The sequence below is a fragment of the Perca flavescens genome, chromosome 20, assembly GCF_004354835.1.
Source record: "Perca flavescens isolate YP-PL-M2 chromosome 20, PFLA_1.0, whole genome shotgun sequence".
NCBI classification, from domain to species: Eukaryota; Metazoa; Chordata; class Actinopteri; order Perciformes; family Percidae; genus Perca; species Perca flavescens.
In genome coordinates, this window is record NC_041350.1 from 16,070,879 (window position 1) to 16,096,162 (window position 25,284).

The following is a 25,284-nucleotide window of genomic DNA, read 5'->3' on the forward strand; positions in this document are numbered from 1 at the left end:
ACAGTTTTTTTCGCTGCTCTACTGAGATGAGCAGTTTCATTTGAAAATTTCTCGGAAAGACCTCACTGCCTGCCAGGAAGTCAAATACAAATGTGGACCTTGTAATATGAAAGTAACTGTATAATGGGATATATTAAATAGTGGTCAAAAGTGTGCAATAAAATACCAAAAAGATTCATTTAAACCATATATCATGACTCCTTACCTCCATTGTCAGGTGAGCTGAGGATGTTGAGGGCAAACAGCATGGCGTTGGAGAAGGTGGTGGCCTCCTCCTTACTGGCAAAGTTTAGCCCATAAACCTGGCGGGCGTCACGCCACTGATGGAAGGTCGGGGTTGCCTGATTGTATTTCAGGCCCTTCACTATGGAGTAGTTGATCACAACCTTCAAAAAGGGGAAGGAAAATTAAGCTATGAATTTAAATGTAGATTTGATAATGTGCAACTGGCTGGTCACTCAAAAGGGAAGACATGTTGTTGACAACTGTTGAGTAAGTATTTCACTCAATGTACTTCAACAGTTGGTGTTGACGGAGTGGAAGTAGATTCTTACCAATAGTCTCCCACACGTTTTACCAGCTGTTAGGAGATTTATTACCAGTGTCCCCTTTGCTCCACTCCACTCTATGACTAACCTTGAAGGTACCAGATGTACCTCAAATGTATCCCCAAATGTTTAATGAGGATAAATACTGTAATAATGTTGTAATACTGTAATACTGTTCAAAACATTTTTACAATTACATAAAAAAAAACCAGCAGAAATAATAAAATGAGAAAGCAGATACAGGAGGTTGTCTTTTTTATAATTTGTTTGGGCATTTTAGACCTTCATTACATAGGACAGGAAAGGGGGAGAGAGTGAGGGAATGACACGCAGCAAAGGGTCGCAGGTGGTTATTGAATCCGCGGCCACTGCGGCAAGGACTAAGCCTCTGTACATGAGGCCCACGTGAGCTCCCCAGGCGCCCCGGAGAAACAAAACTTTTGAAAAAACAAATTTCTGCACTGACAAAAGGCATGAATTGTAATACAACCTCAAAAGATGTATTTTGAATAAGGGCACATTGGTTAATTTTTCTCAAATGAAAAAAACGTTTTGCTATTGCGAATGACGCATTTTTGTCATATCAGAGTTATCGTGATTACGAGTTTTCAACTTCCAGGTAGTAAATACAAACAAACAATCTTTCTGAAAGATCTGTATATCTAACTTGGCACTTACTAATATGGAAGTGCCTGAAAACAACAAATACGGATGCTTTACACCAGCCATTGTTTAATGTAATTAAACCTAAATTTAATGGAGCTCCAAAGTCAATGAATGAGAAATGTCCTCTCATCACCAGGAGTGTGACGCTGATTATTTTTCTGCTTCTCTCACCTGCTGGTCCTGCAGTTTGACGCCCACCACTCTGAAGGTGTTGTTGGCAGTGTTGTGGTAGATGTTGATGCGGCTGAAGCCCTGCTGCCCAGGCTTGATGGGCACCCACTTCTTACTGGCATCGTCGTAGACCATCACTGAGGCCCGCGCCTGGCAGATACTCTGTTCACTGATGGAAGAGAGAGAGGACATAGGAAGAGTCCAGTTAAGTATTGGAACATTAGTTCGGTTGACTGTGGAGAGACATACAGAGATCCAGTTAATTTATTTCCTCATAGACGGTTCTTTTGTCGGTCTCTCAAAAAAAGATGAAACTTGTTATTTAGATTCTTTGTCCAATTTCTAAAATAATTTAAGCACCTTGTCTTTTTAACAAAAGGTAAACCATTTTCTTAGCGTTCAACAAGTAAGTAATAAATCTTGGTTAAAGACATAGAACCCAGACTATTATGTTTTAGCATGAAAGAAGCTTTTATGAGAAACTAAGTTGAGCAAATAAAGAACAGAAAACAACTGGAATGTGGGCAGGATTCAGTTCACAATATTCAATAGTAGATAATATTAGATTATAGAGATGCTTCACTGCACTGTTAATTCTCATACTGTTACTGTTGACCAGAATAGCGTAAATATGATGGTGATCAAATGAAACCAATGAAACAGAGTTACTGTATAATCATCTGGTTAGCTGAGGGGTCACTGGGGAGCCACATCTTTCTGCAGTTACCACACTGGAAATAGCACACTGCCACTGTACATATCTGTTTGTGTGCGCTGAGGGAAGGGTGGGTTGTCATTTTTAAAAGCTATACACAAAACCTCAACCTAAAACCAAACCCTGGAAAATTCCCCTTTCCCTCCTGGCCTTAACTGTGTTGTGGCCGTGGTGGCACCATTACAGCACATTAAGAAATGTTAAGAGGCATCACTTGGTGTGCGTGATGTGTTGGGTAATAATACAGTGTGTTAAAAACGCAAATGTTTGATCAGCAAGTGTATCGCCAGCTGGAGACTCATTTGGTAAAAAGCAAATGAAAAGTAGCACAGAAGCACGCAGCCTGAGGACGCATAAAATAATCATGTTCACAAGCACAGAGGTGAAAGGGAATTTATTCACTAAAAAGACACATGTGGACATTGACTTATGTGGCTTACACAAATCCCATGACAAAATCACCCCTTTCAAGCACACATACAGCTTGTGTTTTGTGTGACTTCTGGTATGACCTTATAGCACCTTATAGCACCGGCTCTGTGAGGTAAACTCACAGAGCCTGTGTCTAAGTGACTAAACGCTTTTCTAGTTTTCACTTTTAACACCTCAGGGGCCGACTCTCCGCCAGGCTCAGACTCACATTAGCGGTCTGAAGGTGTGAGGGCCAAGAAAAGCAAGCTAAAGAGCATTGCTGATATGCTCACTGACTGTCAAGGTATTCCATAGCCTTAATCTCTGCAATAGTTTATATAAAATGACATGACCAAAAACAAAAAAAAAGAAGGAAAATTCGGTCACTGCAAAAAAATAAATAAAAAGAAGCAAAAGGGAATCCTATTAAGTGGGAAAAGTATAAACAAGTGTGGAACTTCTCAAAATTTACCAGGCTGCAAATTACTTTCATTATCTGTAGATTATTTTCTTGATTCACCAATTAATCGTTTGAGCTATGAAGAGTCCCTCCAGAAAAACGTGATTATGCGATCGCATAATTCAATGCATAATCAGCCAAAGTCCGCATATTTATGTGGGGGCCGCATTTCTTCAAATACGCCTCACTTTCGCCGCATAAATTGCCGATTTCCGCGCAAAGTATGCAGGGCTTGCATGATTTCATAACCCCGCATTTTCGTTGCAAAAAAGTCACATATATCTTAGCAGAAAGTTGAAAAATGTTGCGTTTACTTCAGACAAGAGCAGCCATTTCCCCCTGTTGCCATGGGAACGTTATGAAGTGACGTAATTACGCGATGTGAACATCATCGAAAAGAAGGGTGTTGGGGGAATCACTTTTTTTTCTCATTTTCATCAAACCGCAGTTTTTGCAAGTTCCCGCAGTTTTTGCAAGTTCCCACAATTTCATCGCAAAAAAGTGCATAAATATCCCGCATATTCCATCGCATTTTTTAAGAAAACGTGCCGCATAATCAAGGATTTTTGCCCGCAACAATCACAAAAAAACTCATTTTTCTGGAAGGACTGTGAAATGCCAGAAAGTAGAGAAAAACACCCATTGCATTTCTTAATTTGTCCGGCGACCAACACTTGGAAAAAAGCCAAGATATTTAATTTACTACATAGAGTATATCTAATGCACATAGCTATGTAATAGCTTTATTTTCCTTCAATTGATAAATTGATTAATTGACTTATTGTTGCAGCTTTAAAATTTACAATTTCATATAACCTTTTACAATTTAATAAAAATAATAAAATGAGGAAGCAGATACAGGAGGTTGTTTTTTTGCAGCAATTATCAGGGGCTGGGACTTGTTTCCAAGGCCCAGAGGACGGGAGTTACATTCAAATGTCAACATGTGATCCCCCCCCCGCTCCTCTGACAACGTTTCCTTCGAGCTGCCGCTCTGCAAGAGGAAGACACTGTGACATCTGTGAGACCCCCCGCCCGGGACCGCTCAAACACATGGTTGTAATCGCCTGCTCTCCAGTTCCCTTGTGGTCATCCGGATGGCCTCAAATAACATGATATGTACTCTTGCAAAATAATAAAGTGTATTTTGGATGAATTCCCCTAAAATGAACAGTAAGTAAGTACGGTAATTTAGAATAAAACACGTTACATGCTCTCAAAATAATAACAGTTCAAAGGCTCGATATCAACGTGCTTTCATTTCCATTTTTTTCTTTTATCTAAAATTCTTTTCATCATAAGAATCTTAGAGTTAAATAATCTGTTTGATGATTGACATAAAGATGTTTATTTCCATGCAGCAATGTCAGAAAGTCTGAGAATAAACTGCACAGCAAACGTCATGTCGTTCCTCAGGGAGAAGCCTTTAAAGCTCACTTGACAGGTGGAACAACTCCCACCATTAAAACCACCCTCCCTCTGTCAAATATCCATCATTCCCCACTGCACAACTGTCGTCGAGTTAACCAGCAGCAATATCTTATTAAAGCTATCACAACACAATTTATTCATGACAATGACTTGAGCACAGAGACATTTTGTAGACCGTTAAATGTAGTAAGTCAGTAAGCAACCGTGAGACTAGATGTAGATGCTGATGGTTATACAATAATTATCCTCCATCCAGGTCAAACAGGAACTTTGAAATCAAACAGGAAACATTTGTCTTTTACACAAGCAGATATAAAGTTCCTCAAATACATTCAAATATAGCACAGAATCTGATCTCAACAATTCACTCCGGATAAAATCAAAAATCCTGTTTGACAGCCCTGACACAGACATAAATATTCATCCTTAACCTCGTGCAAATGTCATCCTATATATCAAGATTAAGAAAAACAAGTTAACCAAATAATCATTGTCACTGATAAGCTGGGCTGTAGGATATAGCAATCTAAGGTTCACTGCCTCGACATTTAAGGAGAACCTCCCATTCAGAATGCAAAACCATGCGAAATAACTACAGACATCATGTTTCCTACATCTCTAAATAAGTTTAACAGACTCTCTAATCACATAAGTGACACTTCTCTCCACTTCAGAGACCCGACAGACCACCAGAGGCTCACTGGGAAAAGACAGGAAGGGGAGGAGGGAGGTGGCTGCCTCTATGTGTTGGATCTTCTTACAAAAACAGGCCCTATTTCTGGAGCAGTTTGGGCCAGAGGGATGGAGTGCATCCAGCTTGAAGCTGAGGGTTTTTAGTTCTCTGCAAGCAGTCAGAAATAAAGTGGGCGTCTCGTCTATTTCTCCTTTGCATACAGTATGTTTCTCAATCAACACATCATGGGATGTAGAGTGGGGTGTATGTGGCTGAGATAATTGCTCTCCATTAGTTCCTTTGGTTGCATTAACTAAAGCGCTAAGCTAGATCTTCACAGAGCAGCTCCGCTCATTTCTCACCACTTCTGACAGTGTGCTAAATGCTTCTGTGTGTCGAGTTACTAAGGGTGGCAGACTCTCTCTAAGTCACACGACAAATAGGAGACAAAGCACAATAGGGCACATGATAGCTGCTTAACATCACAGCTGCTACGACCGACTAAAGGAAAAAAGAAAATCCATATCAAGGCCCATTTAGCTCAAACGCTTGATACTTGATGGATTTTCAGCCGTAAAAAGGGTGACTGAGTAGAAAGATGACAGATATAGGAGAGCAGAAGGGATCGCAGGCATTAATCTGAAAAAAGGTCAGCTCTTGCTGAAAATCATGTGACATTAAAATAACGTGATGAATCAAACTGATGTTTAGAGCAGGAATGTACATAACAGGAAGAAAAGAGGGCCAACTTAAAAGGACAACAAAACATTTGTTTAGAATATATGAATTACAAAGAAGACACCTTTATCAGTGATAAACTTGAAGGGGCTGCACTCAAAATGCTGAAAAAAAGTGGGCCTCCACATGGCTCTCACAGACCATTCCCCAATTCATGAAATATCAATGTTTTGTCAAGGCCACATGCACTTACTAAAGGTTCATCACTACATGTGATCCCTACATATACTGTAAGTAGTCATTTGAACTACTGTTCTAAAAAATATTGATTAAGTTGTTTCACTCAGGTGCAGAGAGCTTGGATGAACTACAGCTGATCATTTCTTTCTTCAGGCTGCTCCAATCCTCTGAAGGTTTAGGCCTGCTGGTATTTTCCCTCTTGTGTATTCTATAGACTACATCTTTAAAAATGCATTAGCACTTCTCCACTACCAGCTCATGAATAAAAAAAGACATACTTCTTACACCACACTGACTAATGAGAGCACAAATATATATATATTAAAAAAAAAAAAATAGCTATTAGCGGACAATATATTTGTATTGTATTGGAGAAAACACATACACTGTATTGTAAAATGAAAAGTACTAGTCTGGTTCTTAAAAAGTTTCCTCTTGACCTGACTTGGCCAACAGCTCCTGTCTGAGCATTCCACCTTGGTTTTGCTGGACTAAGCAGATTTCTCAGCTGAATAATTGTCACATCAAAAGGAAGCCTGAGAGGGTTGAGAAGAAAAAACGACGAGTACAGAAAGAGATGAAAAGACGACAGAGAGAAAAACAAGAGCAGAGAGGATATGAAGGCTTCTGCCACACTGAGCGCTTCCCCATGTCAAATAAGCCTCATAGGCGAGTGGTGAAAAGGAGGCCACATTCCCAGGCTTTTGAATTAAGCAAAGCACTTCCATGCACACATGCTAAGACAAATGTGCCCTCACTCACTCCCACACACACACACACACACACACACACACACACACACACACACACACACACACACACACACACACACACACACACACCTGTGTGTTTAGTGCTGGAAGAAATGATACCTGAACCTGTATACATGATGGGTTGAGAGCACATATTTAGGAACAGTAGTTTCATGGTTCTGTGAGATTTGTCAGCTTCATGATTAGATCACTGAACGTATTTAGGATGGGGAAATGGGTCCTCGGCATACTGACAGAGTGGGTTGGGGATGTTGGGGTGTATGTGGCATTCTCTCTGGGTATAGCACCCGAGGGCAGAGCTTCTGTTATCATGGCAATTAGCTTTTGTTGCTGGGGTAATTGTTTCATCCTGCTGGCTCACAGTGGAAGGCACCCGAACAGACCCGAACAAATGATGAGTCATTCAACACGTCCCTGCATGGCCAGCTCATGACAGCAGTTTAGATTTGTTGGGCCTTTGTTAACGTGATGAAAACTAAATGTTAAAAACACTACCAACGGCTACCAAAGCTGTAGAGAAGTGTGCCGTCAGCAAATGTCTATACGTGTTGAACCACCAACACCAACCACCACTTTCCTGAGTTCCTTTGGCACTGGATCAGAGTAGGAAAATGTAAAAAACAAACATTTTCGCTTTAAAGAATATACCATTCCCTTGGCATCCCTTGTATATAAGTCTTATTAAATATCAGGGGAATCAGGGAGTCCTGGCACACACCCTGTAAACCGCCTTCTTCATCGCCTCCTTTGTGCCCGTCTTTCATGTCTCAACTAGTTAATACAATCAAAACCGATGCTAAAATAATGAGGAGAACTGTAAGTTTGATGAACGCAAACAGAAAAATCTAATTAATTTCCCAACTGTCAGACAATAAAGTTGTATCGTATCGTATGTACAGACAAAGCAAAGAATTACCCCTGATTATTTGCTGCATCATAGAGGTGCAGTCGATCTGCACAGCTGGTGACAACTTCATATATCCAATTAATCAATTTATTTCATGCCTATTAACTCGCTTAAAAAATCATAATGTCCTGTAAACCAGCTGAGAGAGATGGAAGCATCCAGAGAGGCTTCCTGTGAAGCAGGAGTGATAATTACACTGTTTTATGCATCCCTGGTCGGTACTGTAGATAATAGAGACATGCAGTCAGTGTCAGGGAGGGTTTAAATAACTCAATCTGAGGTTTGGTAAACAAACAAAGGCAAACGGTGTTAATCTCAGCAGAGCAATATGCTACCATATCTGAAATATGTCTGTCTGTGGAGGAGGGAGACTCCAAACAGTATATAATAGGCATGCTCTAAGTTATCTGTCCAGTTTGGGTTTATCCTGGACACAAGGGGAGATGTAAACAGGTCCAATAACCTTGCAGACTACTGTGAAACGTAAAGTGCAAACAGAGATTCAAGTTGTACCTCAACTGAAAGCCTCAGCTTGCTGAGACTGAGGCCTCTATGATGTTCTCCTGCCTATCTTTAAAAATAAAAAAAAATAAAAAAAAGGAACAGAAATACATAATTATCCACCCACAAACAGTATATTATGGTACCCATACTGTACGTACACCCAACATAACTGATATTTTTTTTGTAAAGGGCCATCTTAGGGAAACATAACACACACACACACACACACACACACACACACACACACACACACACACACACACACACACACACACACACACACACACACACACACACACACACACACACACACACACACACACACACACACACACACACACACACACACACACACACTGCATTCCCTAACCCTAACATCACAACTAACCTAACCCTAACTTAAACTTAAATCTAACTCTTAACATTCAAATAGTCCTCTGATGAAAAGCTCCTCACAATGCACAAATGTCCTCATTACGATCGTCTAAAATATAAATTGGTCGCCCCCCCCCACACACACACACACACAGATTGATTGCTGTGTATAGATTTGGTTAGTGGTCTGTTATTATTCAGTCACCATGACGATTATAAGCCGTTGCCTGTGTATAGTATAGGTGGGGTGTATACGTTTACCGTATGGATGCCTGTGTGTGTGTGTGTGTGTGTGTGTGTGTGTGTGTGTGTGTGTGTGTGTGTGTGTTGGGGTCCAGCTGACGGAGGGAAGAGGTCTGTCTGACTGCCTGGATTAGAGACAGAGCCTGGCAGGCTGATCATTACCTCACTGCAGTCTTAAATCTAAATTAACCAAGACTTAACTCTAGTACAAGACCTCTAATCTGCTCCATGGGGAAAGTACTGTTCACAGGCACACGGAGGGAAGGAAGCCTGCGGGAACTAAAAACAGCACAAGCCAACTTCATTGCTGAGAAACAGTGTGAGGCCGGGTCATTTGTAAGTGAGCAAACTAAGCACAGTTGGCTTGTTTGGAAGAAACAGTGAGAAACGTGATAGATGCCAGATTTCAAGGATTGCAGTAATGAGATGTAAACATGCTAATAAACGACGGTATATGGAACACAGTAATTAAAACTAAAGAGGAGTCACATAAAGGCATATAGAGTTATTATTAAAGTCCCGTTACCCCTGCCATTTTGCCAAGCATGTAAAACTAAGTTCTTAACATTTGGATAAGCATGAGACTTTCAATGTGGGGGTGCTTTCATAGTAATCATGATTAAGACCACAATAGTGAGGATTCAGAGACTTTAAAACTAAGCTTTAACGGCATAAAAATATCTCTATCTCCTCCGATAATGCATCACAGTTCTGCTAACAACAAGACTATTAAATACTGGCACAGCAGTTCAGAGACTCATAATCTATGCAATGTTATCCGTTCCATCACGTTGTCCAAATTGTGATAACTGTATGGTGTGTGGGGGTTTATCTAACCCCTGCCCCAATGACACACAAAGTATTGTGTAATACTGCAGAAAGGGCTACAATTAAGCCCAAAATGGAAGGGAGGGGAAGAGAGCGAGAAAGAGAGAGAGGGAGAGAGAGCAGAGTACCACTGTTTTAATGGCATTAATGCAAACCGCATTAATGTGCTTATGTTCTTAGCTAAATGTCCTAGTTGTGTGCAAAAAGCTCAATCTCATGCCATGACGTATCAGTTTGCAATGCTGTTACTTTTAATTCTCACACACACACACACACACACACACACACACACACACACACAACCTATATTCGACCTATATTCTGTATTTTCTGACTGTGTGATACACATCTATTACAATATACAGAAATACATGTTAGTGCCTCTGATTAAAGGCGTGCTGGTACTCACACATAAGAATGAGAAAACAGTTCAATTCATTCAACAAGGCAATGCAAAACATGAAAAATGGTCAGCCACATCCATGTTAACTTATTACACTCAATATTTACTTACTGTAATACTATATGTAGTGTACATTTACTTAATATTGTCATTCTGTTTCTACATATTGCATTTCCATTACTGCGATTTCTGTCCACTCTGGATTAGGATTAGGAGATATGGATAACAGCCTGTATCACAGTGTGTGAAGGTTGTTTTTAATATTATCGTAATCTAGTAAATATTCAAAAAAATCCCAGGAATGTCTGTTTTTTGTCTAATCCAGTGAACTAAATACCTGACAAATGAGAAACTTCATTACATCGATTCCCAAAATGATTTGCAACCTAATACAATATGCACTATAATGTATTAAAAAAAATAAGAGCGCAATGCCAAAATATATGAAGTCAGACATATTTAATCATTTCAAGGTATATACCATTGCATCTCCCTATTTTGTAAATATGACACCTGTCTGCCAATTCTGGCGAGGTTTTTTGTGTAGTTTTTCCTAATCCACATTAAGAGTCTATATATATATATATATATATATATATATATATATATATATACACACACACACACATACATACTTTACAGTCCTCTTAAAAATTGTGATTTGGCGCTGTATAAATGAAATTGACAATGACCCTTTCTGAAATCTATGTTAAATAAATATGGTGTGATTTTCTTTTTGTATCTGACTATCGCAGCTCTCAGTAAAGCAAAGTCATGGTCCTGCTACCATCAGGTTCTGATGTCCCACATAGTGAAAGGTTCAGGTCAGTTTTAAGCAGCAGTTGCACATACTGTACACATAAAACCTCATTGTCTTTATTTTTAATCCCCCCTTCCTCTCCCTCATGATAACAAGACAGCCAACAAGGCTGTTTGATTCTACACTTCTCATTTGGGACAGCAGCAGTAAGCAAACCTCCCTCCCCATCGAGAGAGAGAGAGAGAGAGAGAGAGAGAGAGAGAGAGAGAGAGAGAGAGAGAGAGAGAGAGAGAGAGAGAGAGAGAGAGAGAGAGAGAGAGAAGGGCACTGGCCCGAAAGACTGCCATTTCAGCCAGAAGCCATGCTGTCTTCAATGCTTGTGTGAATTAAACATGTATGGAGCGCTTACAGAGCCCTGCTATTCAGAGATGCTCTATGTGAGGTTGCCGAGTGTTTAGAATAAAGAAGCTGCTCGGTGTTCACACAGTGGGCTGCATCCCTCTGGCAGCATCTCTGGCTTGGACTGAAAAGATGCGACCAGGCGGGAGGAAGAAAAGGAAAAAGAGGATCATGAAAACAGATCACAACTTCTGACACTCTTATACACACTTATACAAAAAGGAGTTAAATGTCAGTTTTGTGCCAAGAAAATTATCCATGCACTGCACACAATAACTAATCCAAAATAACCTAAATTCTGCATCTAAACGACAGTTTGTTGTGGCCAGATTAAGATTACAGATTAGTATTTTGGCTCTGATTAAAATACAACAGGGAAAGATTTTCCCTGTCCCTGCTGCTGGAATTTCACAACACTTTCTTCGCACACAATGATTGAACCTCATTGACCAAATTATCAGACGTGCACATACTGTGAATCACAACTCGCTCTATTTCAATCACCACAAATGTTTCCATCTCTCTTTTCTTGCTGCCTTTGACATTTAACTTCCATCACTCATCGCTGACATATACTGAAACACAAACACACACACACAAACCTGGCAGAGATGTGGCTGTAGAACAACCCTGAGTCACTGACACTCTGAGGGAGGCAGTAACGAAGCACTTGAAGCTGATGTATGTCCATTTTGGTAAACAGAAAAACAACAGCAGCAGCAGTGGTCAGTCTATGACACAAACTCCCTGTTGTGCTGCTCCATTACCTTAAGTTATAACTCATTAAAAGTAGTTAAACCTCCTGATGAATCTGCCAAAGAAATTTCAAACAGGAGTGACTGCTGCACAAACAAAACAAAAAACATCCACTTAAAAATGGAATGAGATTAAAAACGTCCCTCAGGTCTGAGTTCTTGTACTGCTGCATTCGCTATGATCCATCCAGCAACAAAGAGATGACTGACGGACAGACTGGCAGGGATGAAGTCAGTGAACAGCCTGTTGTCTGAAAGATGAGCGTGTGTGTGTGTGTGTGTGTGTGTGTGTGTGTGTGTGTGTGTGTGTGTGTGTGTGTGTGTATATATGAACCTCGGTGCTATTGTCATACTGTTAACCCAAGGGAGATTACCTCATATCCGTCTCAACCAGCTTCTACCCCCATCCACACACATTAATGTTTAGTGAGTGTGTGTGTGTGTGTGTGTGTGTGTTTGTGTGTGGGGGGACGCTATTGCTCTTGATACCCAGCCCCCCGTCAACTCCAGCCTGCTGTTGCCATAGCCACCCAGTATTAAGACCAGCCTGTATGAACTGCCAGCGGTCCATACTGTGGCCAGCTCCTATTGATTAGGATGCCCTTTACCTCAGAGGACACATGTAGCGGGTGAATACACACCAACATGTACTACACAAATTAACTGGAAGAGTATGCATGATACATTTCTGTTAACATCCACTAAGTAATTGACTAACGGCAACATTTAATCTGAATTTGATCCACAGGACATTTTGGAAGTCATCAGCTTTATCGTTGGCTGGAGGGACTTTGTCCAGACTGTAGTCCAGATTAATTAAAACTAGAGTTTATCTTTAGCCATGCTAGCTCTTCGGTCAGTCATTCCATCACTTTGGTCCGGACTAAAATCTCTCTATAACTATTGGATAGATGAAATTATGCCATAAAACGTACATATGTATGGTTCCCAGATGATGTATTGTACTGATCCCCTGACTTTTCCTCTAGCGCCACCATGAGGTTACAATGTGTGGCTTTGAGGGAAATGTCTTGACAACTCTTAGATGAATTGCCATGAAATTTGGTACAGAGACATCCATGTCCCCCTCAGGAAAAATTGAATTGTAAGAAATGCAGTAATCCCCTGACTTCATCTAGCACCACCATCAGGTCAGAATTTCACTTTGTTCAATTTATGATCGAATTCCTAAAAAACTAAATGACATTTCCATCAACCTCAGCTGTATTTTCTGGTTAGTGCTAATTGGCAAACTTTAGCATGATAACATCCTTACTAACTAACATAATGAACATGGTGAACCTGCAAAACATTAGCATGTTAACATTGTAAGTGTGAGCATGTTAGCATGCAGATGTAAGCATTTAGCTCAAAGTACTGAAAATGTGCTTGGTCACAATTCTTTAAATTACTCGTATGGCAAATGTGCGTTTATGTAAAAAAGAAGACTAAAATGATTATTATTATCATCAGATCTTTAAAACTTTCAATTATTATCAGCTTAAAAAAAAAATATCCAGTATCGATCTGGCTATGACCAAAACATTACAATACATGGGAGTACTGCAAAAAGTAAAAATCTAGTAGTGACTACTACTACTGCTCTTCCTCAGGCAATGATGAACCATGAAACAATGATCGAATTGACATATATATTACATATATATATATATATATATATATATATATATATATATATATATATATATATATATATATATATATATATATATATATATATATATATATATATACACACACACACATATATATATATACACACACACACACATATATATATATGTATGTATGTATGTATGTGTGTATATATATATATATATATATATATATATATATATATATATATATATATATATGTTCATATATGTTCTTAATATTGCCCTTCAATTGTGTAACGTCTGATTGACTTGGTTCATAATAAATATCTGTCATACAGAAGCTCATTCCTAGTGTTGTTACATCATCTCAATTCCTCAATATTGGTAATATGTCAATACTGTTGTTGCGTTTCAGGTAGTCTATATTAAATAAATTCCGCATGGATGTCACTCTTTTCAGCCAGATGTCCATTAACTTCCTTTGTGTTGGAATTTTAAACTGTGGTCGATTTGTGAGGACTATGGTAAACCTCTTCTCAGATCTCTGCAGGGTAAATCCAGACAGCTAGCTAGACTATCTGTCCAATCTGAGTTTTCTGTTGCACGACTAAAACAACTTTTGAACGTACATGTTCCACCAAAACAAGTTCCTTCCCGAGGCTATTTTGCAGAGGCACTGTTGCTCTATCCAGCGCTTAGCACAGTCCAAGATGATTGTGATTGGTTTAAAGAGATGCCAATAAACCAGAGCTAGTTTTTCCCCGGAATGCTATGTGGAATAGCCAGACCCTCCTGCACAGCGGTGTGGAGGAAGGTCTGGCAAATTAAGACAGCTAACACTGACTGCAAAGCTCTTACGCCGCCTTCACACTGGCAGTTGAAATCAGCTCCGTAATACGCAATACGCCCCCAGCGGACGTCGTACTACACCCTTGAAAAGCTTCGGAAGCGACTCACAAAAATGGCAGAGACTAGAATGAGTGATTAATCTCTGAATGTACGATTCTCAATGACATCTCTTATACAGCTATAAATAGAAAGGCTTCAGCGTGGATAAAAGTTGCCCAGGACGTTGACATGTCACGTCGGTTAAATGTGATATAGCGGTATAATGTCAATAGTTCGGTGTCTGTTGCTGCAATTAGCAATTAGCAGGTTTGTTTATCAGTATCATAGCAACACTAACTTCCGTCGGATAGGAACCGTCCGTAGCCTTTCGCAAGAGTTCAATTTTTTTAACGCATCCGGATGACCAACTGGCACGATTTTTTTCGCACCGCATTCGTTCGGACCATATATGTCAATGGTTCGGACCCGGTTCGGACCCATTCGCATGCGGTCTGTGAATCTCCATAGGAAATTAATGACTTCCGGTCATTTCGAAGCCGTATCGGAGCTGATTTCAAATGCCAGTGTGAAGGCGGCGTTAGACTGCAGAAGGTCTTATTGACAAGTGTGTCAGATCATGAAGAGTCCAAGAACCAAAAACCGTGCACACTTTCATCAGGTACATAAAGCCTCTTTTTCAGTTATTTTACCATTGCTTTCCTAAAATATTGAATCTACAATAAGAGGGGTTGACATGAAAATTATTAGGCTATTAAGCAAGTAGATTAATGTGTTCATTACAATCACCCAGAACAGACAAAGCTACAATGCATCTAGTCACAATATTGGTTTCAATGTGCAGTATCAATATATCAAATTGACACTTAAGGATTCTTTGATGAAAGCTTGATTAGGAACCATTGTCCTAATTTAAGGAGATCATTTGGTGGTATATCTACAGCAAGCAGCAGAAAAGCCACCCAGAGTGAAATCAGCATGTTGACCCCCATAGCGACATCACTTATTCATTACATATCTCTGTACATGCCAATTGCCCCCCAGGCTAATTGTCATGGACACATACAGTACAATATGGATAGCAACCCCCACTTCTACGCACACCCCTCCCCCACCTCTCCTTCTCCTCTGCCTCACTCCACCTTCCTCAGCGCTCTCCAGTCCTGTCACTAATCCTGATCCTTAAAGGGAAACACTGCTTCCTTTTGGAGGAAAAGACTTTATAGGATACACAGAACGTACGAAATGAGTAGGAAAAGTCTGCCCATATTTGATACAATGCTGTGATTTCCCAGTCAGTGTAGAATCATATAATGCTGCAGACTTTTTTCTTTGTATCTTGCATGAAGAACAAGAATATGTAGGCTATGCTTGGAGGACGAGAGAGCGGCAAGAACAGGAATATCTGACAGCTTAACGGGAAGACATGACAATGGTTGAGCAGTTAGTTTTCAGAAACCTGCTTTAAGGTCATGTTCTCTGATAAACATGTTTACAATGATACTGTAATATATTATCTAAGTTTTTTTTGTTACATTTTGCAATATTATAATCTGAATGCCAGTATGAGAAGTGCCTCATAAATAATCAGCATACAGTGTGAGACAGAGGCAGAGTGATGTTGTACTGTACTTTACAGTAGATTACTAGAGTACAAGCGGTCAACCGTAAACCTCTGATGTTATCTCCTCCGCCCCACTCAGCTTCACATCTGTATTTGAGCTTTAACAAATCACCACATCCCGCTGTAATCTTCCAAGGCCATATTATACAGAGACCCCTCTATCCTCGTGTCATCTGGCTTTTGATAGTCCCACTCATGCAGCCATTCAGAGATTAGCGCTCTCTATCCCTTTCTTCCTGTCTTTCTTTCTCACACATGCAATGAGTCGGAAGGGATCCGTCCTGTGAACGACAGAGAGCAGCTGAGCGGACACACTGACAGACGAGAAGAAGCAAGAAACTTCCCAGGAAAAGACTGAACCAATAAAAGATTGCTAAAGGGTAACCAATCAGGCGTCTCTGCTAACAGCTGGCTCCAGAGAAAACACAGACAGAGGGGTGGAAAGAAGGAGACAGACGAACAAAAGTCGGCAAATCCTAGAGGAGATTTTCCTCTACCATTTTTCCTCGCTTTCTATCCAACTTAAGCCAGTTGCATTATTATAAGCTTTATAACAGCATGTAGTGCTGGAGCGATATGCAGAATGGTACAAAAAAGAAATACAGGTTTTCTTGCAAACAATCCTACAAATGCCGTTTTAAGAAGCAAACGGATTCTTTGGTGTTAAAGATGAGCCAGGCTTAAAACAGAAGCAGAAGAAGCAACATCATTACAGCATACTCCAAAGCCAATTTTCCTTTGACTGACACAATTCCAAAAGGACAGAAAAACTAAAACAAGACAGAGAAAAGATGATGATGAGGAGTCACGTTGGCTTACCCAAAATCGTCCAAGGAATACATGACGCTGAAGAAGACAGCCCCGGTCCTCAAGCAAAGGATGAAAAGAGGTATAAAGAGGGAGATTATGGAAGAGAGGGGGAAGTGTCAGCCTGAGAGGAGAGAGCGGCACACATGCTGTCTGATGCTGAAGCAAACTCAACTTTCCCCTTCTTCACATCCTGTGAAAACGTTTCCAAAATAAATCCACTGGGCCAACAGAGCAGACATAAGACTGAGACACAGGGAGAGTGGGAGGGCAGGAGTGAGCAAGAGAGATGAGGAGTGTCTGTTGCAACAGAGTAAGGGAATGTAGAGAGAGAGAGAGAGAGAGAGAGAGAGAGAGAGAGGGAAGAACATGTGACTGGAGCAGACCAGTCACCTCTCTCCGCTCTGAGGATTGTGGAGTGCCTTCTTTCAACCTCCAAGGAATCATTTCCACTGGATGAAAATTACATGTTAGCCTATATAGGAAACAGGAGTGCTTTCACAACCCGCCTTTCTATGGTGTGTACAATTCAGCTTTAAATAGATTCTACAGTAACAGATTTTTTTTTAATGCATGTAAGATACGTATAACCCCTATTCACCAATTGACTACATGTGTAAAACACACATCAACACACCACTTTATTCATTCAGCTCTGCTTTCATAAAAGAACACAAGTTTCCAGGGCAAAATTAAATACACTGCAGGAGCAGATGTAATGATTAGTTTTCTATTCAAGCAACAAAGGATTTCCTTCATCTAGTGTAACATTTGCGGTTTCCTTGTGGCTTTATCAGAATTTGTCCTCAACCCGGTGGTCCATCTGGCTGAAGCAAACGTAGACTATTAAGCTCCTTTGCCACAGCGAGCCGAGGTGTGGGAAACAAAACAAAGAGCAATGCAGTCCACCTAAGGATTAGGGGGCTTTAGAAAATGGTAAGAAACATGCAACAGAATCTGGAAGGTCAGTCAAATACAAGATAATCTTATTTTTACCCCAAAACAGGGCTTGTATGAAATAGGCTACAGGAACATGCATGGAAATGTATGTATTTGGCAATGTACGTCCAAGGCCAAATTGTATAAATGTGTACAAGGGGAATAAAACTTGTGAGCTGACTCATACTACAATGTTAAAATGGGGTTAAACTGCAGTATGCTGCCTCGCTGAGCTGTATATGCTTTTCACTGTGTGGTGGGGTCACCTGAAACGGCCCGTTTGACCTCCATCAAACCAGCGGACATATAATGTAGATTTATCGTCAAATCTCTAACAACACAAAGCCTGCATATAATGTAAGATGTCTGTGATATGCTAGAAAATGACCAGATTACAGTATGATGCATGGGTGTAATGGTTTGTGGTGTTTATAGTATAGTATATGGTTTATGATAAGTGCAGAGCAGAAAATCACATGGGATCAGATTGTATTAAAAAGTGTAAAATTACCATTAAACATGGTCTCAGTGCACTTTACAATTAAAGGAACAGAAATAACAGACAGCAACAAAACAATTGAACAGCATTAAAGCAGTAATAAACAATTAAAAACCAGCAACTAGGGCTGAAACGATTCCTCGAGTAACTTGAATAATTTGATTACTAAAAATCCCCGAAGCTTTGTTTAATCATTGTTACCAATGTTGTATGGCTCACGGTGTTTCCGCACGGATGATTATTACTGTCGCACACCAGGCTGACGCTGCTGTCAATACGGATACATGCCATGAAGACTGATGGCAGCGTAAATAGTGAGGGGCTAAGAGAAGAGACAGGCTGGAGAAAAAGACAGTGTCCAAAGTTTGGAATCAGTTCAAACGTAATTAAAACGAAAACTCTGTACAGTGTGTCTACTGAAAAATTGAACTAGCTTACCACAATAATAGCACAATGTCAATACTTCAGCATCTCAACAGAAAACATTGAATCTAACTTAATCCTCCATTCCACGAAGCGGAACCGACAAAAGTAAATCACAGAGTCATATGAACGATGAAACTACACCAAACATGGTGTATGAGGTCCAGTGTATTTCCATCAAATGGTAAACGTATTATTTACTTTGCAGACATACTAATGCTCAGAAATTCTGATGGAGATAATCTTGAACAGTAGTTCCAAACCTTTTTGGCCTTTTAAAACAAAGCAACATCTACTTGTGAGCTGTCGTCACCGCTTCCATGTCTGTAGGTTATAACCACGTAAACCAAAGAGGGATCTTTTCCCCCAGTTTTATCTGAATTATTTTAGGGGCCCAAAGAGGTAAAATTATTCAGTAGGCTAATTCACATTGGAAAAAAATGCTAAAATATAGGCATTTTTGATTAATAGAAATATTATATTGTGTTGGATTTTTCCGCTTTCCTACACTAAATGTTCTTGCAACTAGGGGTAGAAATCTCCAGAGGCCCCACGATACGATATTATCACGATACGGTTGCGATTTTAAACATATTTCGATATTCTGCGATATATTGCAATATGCAAATAAGAATTCTGTATCTTTCTGTACATTACGTGCATATAGACTCTGGTACAGAACCATATACTTCACTAATCAGTTACTACTGACACCTAGCAGGTGAACAAAACAGCTTCAACACTTCTTAACAAAACCTGAGAAATGTTGTAACCTGTATGGTAGGGGTGCACGATTCCGAAAATTCAAAATTGATTTGATTCTAAAACGATTCTCGATTAAAAAAAACAATTCACAGTATGTAAATGTGGTTACTTTCCCCATGTGATTGCAGTAGACATACTAAATTAAATTTATTTTTTTTAAATTAAATAAATATGAATTGATTTTTGGAATGCTATGAATCGATTTTGAATCGGTAGAGCTTGAATCGCGATTTGATTGATTATGAATTGATTTTTTTCACCCCTACTGCATGGCACACCTTTGCTAAACACTGTATTGAAACTCAGAACAGAAACGTGTCCTTCAGTATTGCAAGGTGTCAAGTACCAAAACTAGCGTAGATCATCTGGGGAGTTTAGTAATCTTGTTTACATATTGTTTAAACATTAAGTGTCTGATTTAAATTTTGTTCTGAAATTCAGGTAGGCTATCATATCCCAGTGTAGTGCTGATTTAGTTATTTTGGAGTTAGAAGTCCTTTTCCTTTCCCCTGCCTTTAACTGCTCTCCCTGAAAGGCTGCACCAATGAAACCCTGGAGAATGTGAGTGTTGTGGCTGTACGTGGTGACGCTGGCTCACGTGGAGCTCTCTGATCAGCTCGGAGGGCAGCAGCTGCCTGCAGTAAGATGCATAACTCAGCGTTTTACCTTCCACTGGCTGCACTCCCTCATTCTACCTTTCCTAACGATGAGTCACCACAACAAGTAGCTTCAGAAAACATCCTGCATTAATAGTACAGGACAGATGCTTTTTGCCCTCTTCCACTGTTTCTCACACAACCCACTGTGCCTCTCTCTCAAATGCACACGCGCGCGCACACACACACACACACACACACACACACACACACACACACACACACACACACACAACAAACCAAATGACGGCAGTCAGTCTGACAAGGAGAAGAGTAAGTAAGCATTGCATAATAAAACAACTACTGTTACCGGACTAAAAATCACTCACACGCACACACGCACACACACACACACACACACATATATATAACTCTTACATAAATGCAGCAATGGAAGCAGTGACGCTGAACAAATTATCTCATTGAATTACATCTTCTTCCTCTTTACTCTGCAAAAAGAAGAGCCAGGTCACCTTGTTGTTGCTTTGTTGAGATTTAAGACTTCCCTTTTGGGCTTGAGTCAAAGAGCAGATCTGCCATTGGCAACAACAAACACACAGGATGGGACTCAAGCTTACAGAAAAGAGGAAACGCCATGTTCATCCAACTGGACTGGAAGACATGAATCTTACATGTTTACAGTCTGAGAGCAAAATAGTTCAGCTACTGGCTGTCGAGTTGTGTGAGGTTACGGGGAGGGGTGAATTATTTGGATGAGTACTTCACACACAAGCTATCCAGATGTGAGAGCACCTATGGCTTTCTTTTCTTTTTTTTAAAACCATTATTCCTTTACTCTCTTTCGGTTTCCTTGTTCTCTGTAAAGGGAGTAACACCACAACTACACACCCAGAGTCACATAAACACACATGCAGACAAACAAACACTGGTAGCTACAGTAAAAGCAGAGAGAGTGCACTGTATCTGAGGAGAGCTGTCAGAGTAAATCTGAAGCCATAAAACAGAATAGCGCAGGCTGCAGCTACGGAGACACAGAGGAGTCAAACTAAAGGCAGTAGGGGGGAATATAAAAGGATCTGCTTCATAAATAGAACAAAATACAGAGAGACACTGCTGCTGGAGAAGATTTGGCCCTCCGTGCATTCTGCATACCAACATAAGCAGGGAAAGGCTCAAAATACCATCCACGGGCTTGGACATACAATGAGGATTTAAACATGAGACACATTTTCCATAGGCTGGATATGTGCATTCGTCATGGAGTAGGCTTTTGAAGGTGTGTGTGTGAGAGGAGGGGGGTGGAGAGTCTGATAACCTGCCTGGCAACCACCAGAATAAACACCCTCCTCTTCCTGCGAGGGATATATGCGCCCTCACTTCGCCTATTAGCCCTCCTGCAGCCACATTGGCCGGTGCATCAGCCATATTCAACGTTTTATATCAGCAGGTGCAGAGTAATGCTAATGTGGAGAAATACACGATGCTGTCGTTTCCATGACAACATTAGCCTGGCCTAAATCCTGTACTGAACACACTGGGTGGGTCCGGTGGTGACAATAGCGGGCTAACATTGGGGGAAACAGCACAACTGATAGCCTACATTAATCACCTTTTATATTAGGTGTACAGCGAATGTTAAAGGACGCCGATATGGAGCTGAGGCCCGGTGGGTGGGACCCTGCATGCTTACAATACTGCCTCTACAAGGAGAGAAATGACGCCACAAGACGTCTAAGATGCTGCGGTTCTTCGCTACATTATTAGCTAATATATTCCTATAAAATAGGCTACAAATAAATGCAGTTGCATGCTAGAGGATGGGTGTCGGTGTGCATCTGTCATGACGCGTTAAACAGAGCGCATGGTGCCGCCGCTTACCTCATTCTCTCGTCTTTTATTCAACCGGGATGATGGAACCGACGAGGCTGATGAATAGAACCAACAGTCCGCTTGTTTTTCTGTATAAACAGTCTGGGAGGCTTGAATCAGCCCACCAGCTTCCAACCTTGTGTCCCTTATGCGCGCGTGTAAAGATAATACAGGCTGATGATGAGTCGTGTGTTGCAGAAACGCTAAGCGAGGACACGAGCGTTTTCTCCCATCCGCTTTGTGCTCCGTTGTCTCTGCTCTCCACACGCGCCGCTGCGTATCCTTAAATCCATGTTCAGCCAGGGCTCGTGCTCGGTAGAAGACGGTGAACGGTGGTCGTCAGCCGCCTCCCTCATGCCATATTTTATTCCCATTCGGAGTGTTTTGGTGAGGTGGAGAGATTTGAGGGAAAATGCTAATGCCGCGTGCGAAGGGAGAGGTGGGGGGGAGCAGAGCGGCTCAATGCTGCCCACCTGCGGCGAAGACGCACACGTGCAGCCCACTGACGCACCCATCCCGAGATTACCATTATGAGTAATATGTAATAGACTTAAAAGAGTAAGTGTAATATGGTAGTATTCTGCTGTAGTAAGATACCCATACACATTATTTGTATTACTACAATATGTTCTCTTTCTATATAAAGAAATATAAACCTTGCATGAGTATAAACGTGTATTATTTATGATTATATTATAATATATTTAGGCTACACATATTTTGGGGATTTTGATCAGGCTTCCTCTTGAACTAAAGATTATGTAAAATAACCCCCAAAAAAAAAATAAAAAAAAAAAAAAATCAGGGATGAAGTGGAAAATATAAGACACAGTCTCATAGGAATTTCATATTGCATTTACTTCTAGACAAATGTTAAATGTTCAATGGTATGCTGCAGCCCCAAGTGTTTAGTGGTTAGACAAATCATGTTACATTCACACTATAGAGTGGTGATTTTACATCACTGCTGTTAGATTTAAGTGGTTTTCCTGAAAAGATAACTCCAACAATCAGCCAACCGTCAGACTTTTAAAATAACACCAATATGCCTTCTATATCAGTGGCAGTTATGGTCATACTAAAATCTGCTGAATCCCTGTCAAACAATTCTTGTTTATTCATGCACGTGTGTAATATTGGCTTGCTGTTAACCATAAAATGAGGAGTGTGAAGTTTGAAAGCAGACATTGGTTCATGAAAAGCTCTGGTCAGTACTAAATGGAGATTTGCTTGTTCTATCGTGCAGGTAAATAGACCTGCTGTATGTTTATCAGACTAAAGCAGTGCATTACAGAAAAACACCTCAAAAAGGTTCAGTTAAATATCTTGCCAGTGACTGATGGTGCACAACTGAGGAGCACACCAGACAGTAAACAGTTACAGTGTAATGGTCTCATCCTTCCCCTTTCCCCTAAACTGATCCCAGTGCAGTAAATGCAGATAGATACAGATTTGAAAAGACTTCACATCAATGAAAGAAAAAAACAATACATGCTTACTTCTCATTTTCCTTGCACCTCAAGGCAAAGACAACGACCCATTCCAAAAATCTGAAACACTTTCAAATACTGTATATTCACCCACATTTTGTTCATATCTGTTTCAAGCCTCTCAGTATCTTTACACATATGGAACTAAATGGGGATTTAATGCAGGGAAAAACTCAAAGAAACTGAAATTGTCAGTGAAGGATTTGACTCTTGATCAATAAATAATAGGAAAGGTGCCTTTTTTAAGACCTGGAAGCATAAAAACGTACAAACATGATCAGATAATGTTGTAGAAAAGGGTTCAAATCCTAACTCTGAATCTAAATGTTGTAATTTGTAGTTTCAAATGGTGGGTAACATCACATCTGACTAGATCTTTTATTTATTCATCATGTCTTCCAAATTCAGCATTTGTCTCAAGTGTATAGGTAGTTTTCATACACAATTAGTCAATGCAAATAAATCAATAATGGCTGGACAACAGTTGAATCTTAGTTGATACATCTCTATGTTTAAGTGAGTCGTGTTTCGCTAGTGCTTTCCTGAGTTGTTAAATACAAAATGAAAAAAAGTTTACCAATTAGAAAACACCATGTTCTTTCTTTCCATACACAGCTGTTGTTCCAATGCTCTTGGATCTCCAGCGCAATGATATTCAGCCTGAATCTGACACCTGATCAGTCCATTATCTGTGGCAGGAGTGTGCACAATATAAGAACAGTGAAAGCAAAACTACAGATGCAGTCAGAAAGTCAGAGCCTTTGGTTCTAAACAGATTTGATCCGTTTGATTTGTTTTGTCTCATATGGTGATTTGGCTAAAGTACATGGGAGAGCTATTTATTCATAGTGATTTTTTTTTTTTTTTTTTTTAACATGTAGTGTGAATAAAGAAAAGGTGAAATATTCAAGATTTTTGTATTTCAAGCAACCGCACACCTCCAACAGTTTCCAACAGTCTCATTTGGGATCTGAGAGCAGATCAGGAAGGAAACCTCGGGTTCCTCTTCTGTCAATTCACTTCACTTCAGGCAGATCCACTTTTTTTTTTTAGTGTCTGAGTTAATTTGAGTTTGATTTGGTTCAGTTTAGTGCAGTTCAGTTCAGTTTGCCTCAGCTGGGCTTCAGGCCCCAGCAGAAGTAAGAAACCAACAGTATCCGTTTCTGTCTGCTCCCTCAGACTATCCTCCACTGCATCACGCTCATGTCCTTCCCTCCAGTTGACACCACGTAGCCGTCGTCATACAGGAAGGTCACGTTGGTCACGTGACTGCTGTGGCCGCCGTAAACATGGCTGTGAGCCTGAATAGAAAAGCACATATCGAATTTTGCCTTTCCATAAACTATGAATCAAAGTGTGACAGGAGCTTGATCCCCTTCTTGACATTAGATGAATATGTTGAATGACAGTACACAGTATCTTACCCTGAACTGTGAACAGGGGTATGAGAATAGGTGGACCTTCCCAAAGTCGTCTCCGGTAACCAGGAGGCTCTTATCACTGGACCTGCAGACAGCGTTGATGTCCGTGCCATCTGAGCCGTCGGGCCACAAGCCTGAGGAGCAGAGAAGAGCAGCAGAGACGTCTATTGAATGGATATTAAAACACAAACACACACCTAAAAAGGGAGAGGGGAGGAGCCTTCACTTACCAAAGACCTGGAAGCCCAGAGTGCAGGTGTGGGTGGCCCACTCGATATCTCTGGTGGTCTCCACACTGACCACCTGCTTACACACTGATGGGATCCCTGGGAAAACACACACAAACCAAATACACAACATGTTTTAGCCTAATATCATGGGTACGTTCCTTTTAACAAAAATAGCTTCTTATTTGGTTGTGATAC

At 40.4% G+C, this 25,284-nt stretch overlaps 2 protein-coding genes across 11 annotated transcripts in view; both read right to left on the reverse strand.

The window, feature by feature from the left end:
- Positions 1-22,429, reverse strand: part of evla (Enah/Vasp-like a) — a 35,315-nt gene extending 12,886 nt beyond the window's left edge. The window contains exons 1-3 of one of the 2 annotated variants that reach the window (XM_028565806.1): positions 21,958-22,429; positions 1,386-1,554; positions 206-386 (exon numbers count right to left, since the gene is read on the reverse strand). In XM_028565806.1, the coding sequence (XP_028421607.1) occupies positions 206-386; positions 1,386-1,554; positions 21,958-21,962 (355 nt within the window). In that variant the 5' untranslated portion in view covers positions 21,963-22,429. Of the gene's footprint in view, positions 1-205; positions 387-1,385; positions 1,555-16,848; positions 17,116-21,957 lie in introns of those variants that run through there. The other variant, XM_028565805.1, reaches the window with a different exon arrangement.
- Positions 22,430-22,787: 358 nt separating this feature from the next.
- eml1 (EMAP like 1) overlaps positions 22,788-25,284 on the reverse strand; it is a 54,143-nt gene continuing 51,646 nt past the window's right edge. For all 9 annotated transcript variants that reach the window (XM_028565250.1, XM_028565253.1, XM_028565249.1 and 6 more), the window contains 3 exons: positions 25,090-25,185; positions 24,863-24,993; positions 22,788-24,739 (listed from right to left, as the gene is read on the reverse strand). In XM_028565250.1, coding sequence (XP_028421051.1) covers positions 24,614-24,739; positions 24,863-24,993; positions 25,090-25,185 — 353 coding nt within the window. In that variant the 3' untranslated portion in view covers positions 22,788-24,613. The remainder of the gene's footprint in view (positions 24,740-24,862; positions 24,994-25,089; positions 25,186-25,284) is intronic.